This window comes from Poecilia reticulata, linkage group LG5, assembly GCF_000633615.1.
Source record: "Poecilia reticulata strain Guanapo linkage group LG5, Guppy_female_1.0+MT, whole genome shotgun sequence".
NCBI lineage: Eukaryota > Metazoa > Chordata > Actinopteri > Cyprinodontiformes > Poeciliidae > Poecilia > Poecilia reticulata.
In genome coordinates this window covers 26,814,941-26,822,882 of record NC_024335.1, presented here as the reverse complement: position 1 = coordinate 26,822,882, position 7,942 = coordinate 26,814,941, and the positions used below count along the sequence as shown (strand labels likewise).

General features: G+C 37.8%; 1 protein-coding gene across 5 annotated transcripts in view; it reads right to left on the bottom strand.

Moving 5' to 3' along the window:
- Positions 1-7,942, bottom strand: part of cntn6 (contactin 6) — a 167,851-nt gene that overhangs the window by 37,624 nt on the left and 122,285 nt on the right. For all 5 annotated transcript variants that reach the window (XR_001776630.1, XM_017304949.1, XM_008410157.2 and 2 more), the window contains 2 exons: positions 4,960-5,087; positions 4,217-4,389 (listed from right to left, as the gene is read on the bottom strand). Coding sequence is in view for 4 of the 5 variants with exons in the window: in XM_017304949.1 (XP_017160438.1) it covers positions 4,217-4,389; positions 4,960-5,087 (301 nt within the window). In the remaining variant the exon portion in view is untranslated. The remainder of the gene's footprint in view (positions 1-4,216; positions 4,390-4,959; positions 5,088-7,942) is intronic.

Below are 7,942 nucleotides of genomic sequence, written 5' to 3'. Positions count from 1 at the left end.
CACACTGATGTAAAATCCCATCTACCTGGAGATCATGTGGAGTCAAGACAGAAATTGGTACAATTAAAACAGTAGGCTTGTTTTGTGTTGTGGACTGCAGCTGCTCACCGGTGTAAATATCAGTGTTGCACATGAGCGAGGGGTTTGTGCGTTTGTCTGTGGTGTGAAGTGGTACGTCAATGAGACAGTTATGTTGATTCTGATAGGGTAGCAAGTACAAACTGAGTTGACCTTTTTTTGTATTTCCTTTATTTAACCAGGTAAACTCCGTTGAGATCTAGATCTCCTTTTCAAGAGGGACCTGGGCAGAAGTCTGCAATACACAGCAGCCTGGTTACAAAATAAAATTAATTAATACATTAGGGTAAGGGTTTTTACAATGACAACAGGAAGGATGACATCTATTGTCTGAAGTAGAAAAAAAGTAATTTCTAACAGAGGAAACTGCTGTGTTACAAGAGAACACCACAAAGCAGCAGCTCCATCTGTGTAGCTTCAGCTGAAAGCTTTAAGTCTGTTTATCCACATTCCTCTTCAAAAGCAGCACTGTCCTCAGACAATACAGGTTAAACTGATTTTTATTTTATTCTTACTGACTTTATTTCAGATTGCAACCAGTGCCACTCACTCATTTTTATACTCATAATGAGAATAAATGTAATTATTTTGATACGTTAAATGATGGTTTTTGCAGGTTCCTACAAATAAGTAAATATGTCTCAAGTAAAAAAAATTTTCCTGACTCAACTTTTTACCAACATTGTAAAATATGAAACACTCAAGCTCATTATGAATGTATGACATTAAAGACTTAAAATTTAAAACCAGAAAAAACGAGAGGAACTGGAAAAGAAAAATGAGGCATTAGCTGCGTTTCCTCTACAAATACACACAAATCCTTGTCTATGCTCTGCTAATGTAAAAACAAAACTAAACACACAATTATGGAATTGCCATTTTTCCAATAAATAAATGAAATTACAATCCATGAATGTGCTTGTTTGCGCGATAAGTCATTAAAAATTATGGCAGCGAGGAATGTAAAGAGTTACATGTAAAATAATTATATCTCAGTCATGTTAGTAGTGCTCATCATCTCTCAGCCAATCAGAGGAGACGTCTGCATTTTGGAGCAACAAGCCCCGCCTACTTGGAAGCAGCTATGTAAGATCTACGGAAAATTGTAGACATCGATTTTACAGAAGAGTTATGGATTCAAGACGTTGGGATGACAGCTTTTTATGAACTGTGATGTTGAGTACTGCAACAAAATAAACCATCATCCTCCTGCTACTTCTCATTGTCTTCTTTGCAGATTTCGCCAGTAGTAACATCTGGCTGTTGATCATGTGACTCGTGTGATGCAAAAGAAGTTTGGCAGTTTTAAAAATCAATACATCAATTTCAATACGGCTGAAAGACCACCTCATCCCAGTGCAAAAACTTTTTAATGATTTTTTTTTTTTCAAAATTGGCATGTTTCCATTGAGCAAATATATTGCTGTGATCTCTATTTGCACAGTTCTATGGTTGATGGAAACACAGCTAGTGTTTTCCTGTATTTCCTCTATGCTTCTTCTTCTCCTCTGTTCTTATATTATTCTCCCACCCTTGTCTCTCTTCTCTCCTCCCTTTTTTTCTTTATTCCCCCGTCTTTACTGTCTGTGAGACCATTGCATTTTAAATAAGCCCAAAACAACTTCTAGTAAAGTCTCTTTAAAGTAAATATATAACTATTTATTTATATACACACACATATATTCAGTATTGATGACAGAAAATGTCTGATTTAGTCCTCCAAACACTTCCTATCAGAGTGGTGTGGATGCTTTTCCACTACATGCAGGTTTTACTTGCAGTGCTTCACCAAGTCTGAGTAATTCCCAAAATAACACTAAAACTCCCAGACGGGTGAAAGCGTATGTCATAAATGTAAGGACTAAAGTAAGAAGTGTGGAGGTGAGAATTTGAATACATGTCTCTCTCTCAATGTAATGGGCAATGTGAGATCCATAAGCAAAACAACAATGTGGGAGAGTGGAGTGCTGAACAGGAACATGGGGAACGTAAGAAGCAGTGTTATATCTCTGTTGTGTAATATTCCAAACTCCAGCAAGTCTGATCTTGGCTTTACACTTCAGCAGGGAGCACAGCTGACAAGCTGATCTATGCAGCTCTTCTTTGTCTTTAGATCTACTGGACACTTCTGTCCATAGACCATAATAAGTCCAATTTTGATTTCTTAAGCTCTTTTTTACATTTTATGTTTCATTAGGTCATGCTCTAATTATGAAAAGCAAAACACATTTTGTTCCCTTTTTGGGGATCTGGATAGATTTATCCAGTTTACTGCCTGATAATCCAAGTGTGATGTAAAAACAACATCACATCATCTTGTAACTGCTGCACAAGTTACACAACTGGTTATTGCTAGGTAACCAATCAGTGAGTGAGTTGATGCTACCACCCTTGCTTAGTTTGGCCCGTCACTACAACAAAACTTACTGGATGATAAATTGTCCCAGAAGTTATTGTGAGAAACAATAACATTTTTGCTGTTGTTTTGAGACCAACTTCAAGAAACTATAATGGCAATGGCATAATAATGGAAGAACACATTCTCAGAGATCAATAAACTTTAAATTATAATGAACATTTAACACTGGAACTGGAAGATATTTTAAATACCCCAAATAAATAAACAAAACAACAAATGGCATTAATTATGGAGTGCCTTTAAAGAAAATCATACTTCAAAAAAGTTGAGACCAAAGAACCAGATTTAAGACTTTTATCATTCAGTTTTTGGTAGAAAAAGAGAAAACCAAGAAATCATGTAAATAAAATTATTGAGCTCATTTCAATTTATTATGCTATTAATTGATTTATTGTTTATTGTGACAGGCTTATTGAGCAGCTAAAGTCTTTCCTCTGCCTACATCTCCCAGAATGCTATGTGGTTCTGGATCAGAGTTCAGTGAATATTCTATATACTTGATACAGAATATTCTGTCAGATGTCCATCTAATCCAGGGATGTCAAACTCCAGTCCTGAAGGGCCGCTGTCCTGCAGTTTTAAGATGTGCCACAGGTACAAAACACCTGAATCAAATGGCTTAAATGCCTCCTTCTTGTGTAGGTAAGTTCTCCAGAGCCTTGCTAATGACCTAATTATTCTATTCAGGTGTGGTGCAGCAGAGGCACATCTAAAAGTTGCAGGACACCGGCCCTCGAGGACTGGAGTTTGACACCCCTGATCTAATCCATTGATATTGATATTGATCCTATTGTTAGGTGAGAATTTGAATTCTCACCTAACAATAGGTGAGGTGGATTGTTTGCACCACAACGATCCACAACGAACCAACAAAATTTTATTTTTGTTTCATTTCTATTAACACGTTTACATGAAGACGTTCTAATTACAATCTTTGTTTACGCAGACACGGCATAAATCGAAAAGGTGTAATGCCCCTGCCACGCACCTAGTTGGTGCTAGGCTTGGACAAACAAAAGTTTTCCCTCATCATCGACTACATTGTTTACAAAGTTATCCCACCACTGGCTTGTTCTCCCAGGTCGCGTCCAGTAGCGCCTCCTCGACATGTTTCTTCGTCGCATACATCTGCTAATTAATGGATTGGAGCTGTATGAGATCCGTCTTCAATGATTTAAGTAAAGAGGTACAAAATGAGCACCATGTTGGAGAGCTGTAGTTAGATTTATAAGAGTCAGAAGCACAAATAGTACTCTGGTATCTGGCATTTTCTGTAGTTTCTTCTTCTGTGGAGAGCCGTTATGAAATGCGTCATACTACACATGAGCCGGGGATTTTCTGGAAGAAAAGATCAGTTTATTTTGTTTACAAGACAACAGACACTGGTATGTTTTAGAAACATTGCACTCTGGAACCCGTTCTCAAACTGTGCCGTTGTCGGAGAAAACATTCGCCATTTTTGTGTAAATGTACAGTGTAAACACAACGAAATTCTTCCATTTTCACCCGAAATTGTTGTCGTCTAAACGGGGCCCTAGTTTTAGTCAGTTCATCTCTGTTTTACTGTCGGGTCAGTATCGCTCGATGCTAACCCTCAGATCTCAGTATTATAAGTGATCCGTATGAAAATGTGAACATGAGCTCAGTTTGAAACAAACACCAGAAAGTTGTGAAGATGAATTTCTAAACGCAACACGTTTCTCAGGATGGTGAACGTACCCCACCGATCATCTCAAAGTGCTCCTGCCGGCTGAAGTCAATGGCCTTGCCGTTGAAGAACCACTTGAAGACGGGACTGAGGGACGAGTCGCTGGACACCTGGCAGGGCAGGACCAGGCTCTGTCCCACGCTGGCGTCTGAGCTTAGAGGCGGGACCACAATCCTGGTGGGCTCTGTGGCAGAGCAGCAGATAGAGAAAGATCATTTGTTACTGTGCATGTGCTAGTGAAACGTATCCCTATAAAATCTGGCCGAGTGAACAAGGTAATAAAGCTTAATTTGGCCCGAATAGAGAGACAGATTGTGGTCCATCAGTGTAATTAAGTGACCTTAAATAACTTCACTTAGGAAGCAAATGCCTCCTATAATTCGGCATGAATAATTAAGCACACAGCTATTACAACGTGAACTAGAAAAAAAAACGAGGATATTCCCACTTTATAATCATTCTTTCTAAAAAAAAAAAAACTCTAACAATGCGACAGGAGCTCTTTTTGAATGAGTAAAAATATTCTTCGATCACAGCAGCAGCGGAGGTTTGTCCCACTCTGCTACATGAGCAATAACTCAGAGCTGACAAACCCATGGATGACTTATACGTCTGTCACAAGCGGGCGGTAACATAAAGCGCCTTTATATTTCATTATCAGAGTCATGCTTGAGGTGCTTCCTCTCCCCACTAACATAATTTAAACTCACAGCTTAAAGAAAAAGAGGAACAAGAGCAAAGAGCATGGAAATACCTTTCACTACTAGAGCCCCTGTGCTGCTGGATGCTCCAAAATGGTTTCTGGCCACACAGGTGTAGCTGCCCTCGTCCGCCTTGGAGATGTTGGCGATGCGCAGTGCGCCGTCCTCCAGGATCATCTGTCTGAAGACAGCAGGAAGACATGAAAAATTATTCACAATTATTCATTCTCTTCATTAAGGTCAAAACATATAGACTCTAGAGGTTATAATAGATTTGGATTTTTCATTATAGTTTAACTTTTTATCAGGCAAACTAATGGTTCTAAAATTATTTTATTCCATAATTCCCTTGAATTTTGAACCCAGTTATTTTGTATTATATTGCAGAAATCTGTCATTTTGCTTCAGTTATCTTAGTCCTGGATTCCTCAAAACCTTAGAAATKGCTTTGAAAGTCTTTCCAGATATGCAGATGACACAAACTTTGTTTTTCATCTGTTTTTGAATTTCTTTAGATTGAAATATGATATGTTTTTTTAGAGCTTTCAGCCTATTTCATGCTGCCAGACAMRTTCTAGTTAAGTGAGTTCAGGTCAGGGTGTGGCGGGGGAAATTACTCCAAAACTAATGGTTATTTACAATCATTTCCAGAGTTACCAATGGGAGAAATTATGACTTCTAATAGGGTCAGCTTGGTTTTTGATGGGCTTCTTCCCCTGGTCAGTGAACTCATCATTTGAAAACTGCTTTTTGAATTTTCTCAGGTCATTTCTCTCAGATCTGGAGAATTTAAGTATCACAAAAAAGAAGAAATTTGTCAAGGGGCAAATTTTTTTCTGTCACTGCAACTGACTTGTATGACATGAGGAATCACAACTACAGAAAAGAATCAGAACATTTTGAACTAAAAATGGTCATTTTAGTTCTAAGTCAGAAAACATGTAAAACATTATGCATAAATAAGGCACAGTTAATTCACATGATCAAACAGAAATGTGACAAACATCCGACTCAGGAATCAAACAATTTCATAGCAGCTCACAAGAATAAATATGTATTCACTTGGGCCGAGCTTAAACCCAAAGAGCATGTCTGACACGCTGTGCTTTGCGCTGATTTATTGACAAAAATATCAAACTGTGAGTGATGGAGGCGCGCTGAGAACATGACCTGAGGGGCAATGAGGTGCAGAACAAAGAGCGACGTGCACAACTGTCTGCGGTGGAGACCGATTCCGTTCCAGCCTGTGCAAACGCACAGGCTATTCAAGAGTTGGGTAATTTTTCTCCCCCTTTTTTTCTCCAAGATGAAAGCATGACAAGTATGATAAATACACCATCTGAACGGTCACATGTTCAGGCAGGACGTCTGTGGGGATATGGCTGTATCGATCCGACGGAGAGCAAAAACCAAGACAGACATGAAAACAAAGGTAATAGACTTCACTTTTCATCTGACTCATAAAATAGATTACATGATGATCAAATATAAAGCAGTTTATTAAGTAACCAGGCAAATCAAACAAAAACTCGGATCCGACTGATTATTTTTCCATCTTTTCAGTTTCTGCCATCTATTTTTTTTTTACAATGTTTTTGCTTCTGCCTGAAATAAGACAATTGATTGCCACCAAAAAGCTGCTCAGATCAGAGAAATGAGCCATTCTTTCAACTCAAAAGAGGATTAATCATAATTAACTCAATGAAAGTCACTAATCAGGTTTATTTCTCTTATTCATATTAGAAGTTTAAATAAAAGAGCTTTTATTACTTAATGACCGAAAAGTCTAGATTACACTTTTTGTCAGTAAGGGAAACCAATTGATGAATCTGATCTTGCTGTAATCGAATAAAACTGAAGTCTATGCTTCGGATGTTTGATTAGGGACCAAAAGTGCAACTTTTGTTCTATTTCCAGCTGCTGTGGTTCTCTGTCTGCTGACTCAAACCAACCAAACCCTTTGGAAAACCTGTTCCCCTCCTCTCCTATGGGGGTGTTGTACCAAGAACCACTTAAGAAAACAACATAAAAAGCTCAGATTTTAGAGGTTGTAGAATCCCTCTTTTGTTTTTGGCCAACAACAACGAGCCATTTCTCCAGCTAATGTTAGCACTCATTTATGTTTTTGTTCTACTTACCCAGAATGCACTGCACTATAGTCCATATGTTGTGAACCTTCTGGACTTTAGTATTCAGATCTTATCATTCACAGGTCCCTTAGCAATGAAACTAGGTAATGCTTAAAACTGTGAAGTAATAAATAAATAAGTTCTGCTTCCTCTGCACTTGCCCACATACAAATGATGCATCAGGTATGTATTTAGGGCAGTCTGGTCATATTTACTAGCATTGTAACATTACATCCCACTAATGAGGAGACTACAGACCATCCTGCATTCACAAAAATGAGATGAGTTGATAATAATGATAATATTTTTAGAAACATGATAATTAAGAAACCCCTTTTATGTCTCACAACAAATTAAGATTTTACAAACCCAGAACTGTTTTAAAGAATTTAAAATCAGTGTAGAATTATCCAACCTGGCTTTGATCTCATAGTAACAGAGTTTGTTCAAGATATAACCAAGTAAGGTTCAAACCCTGTGAAAGCTAAGTTCACATTAGTCTTGTTAACAGCTATCCATACAAAAGCTAATCCTGCCACTCTGCCATCATTTCTTTGTCTTAAATACTGTAGTTTAACACTCAGGAACTGATTCCTTTGTTACATCAAAATATGAGCCTCAAACATAAAAACAACAGAATTTCAACCTTAAAGAACACACCTTTATATTAGGGGCTAATAATATTAGCATTCACTTATTTCACTTAAAGACACGTTTTAATAAACAGATAACGCCTCACGAAACAAACTTCATATTGACAATACATATTGGTCCGTCTAATTACTGAATGTCAGTAAATTTCTGATACGTATGTATGTCAATAGAAATTGCAGCTGGAGCACAGAGTGCTGTGTTTTTGAAGACCGGTGCTCTTTGTGTCATCCATATTACATGGGAAATATATATA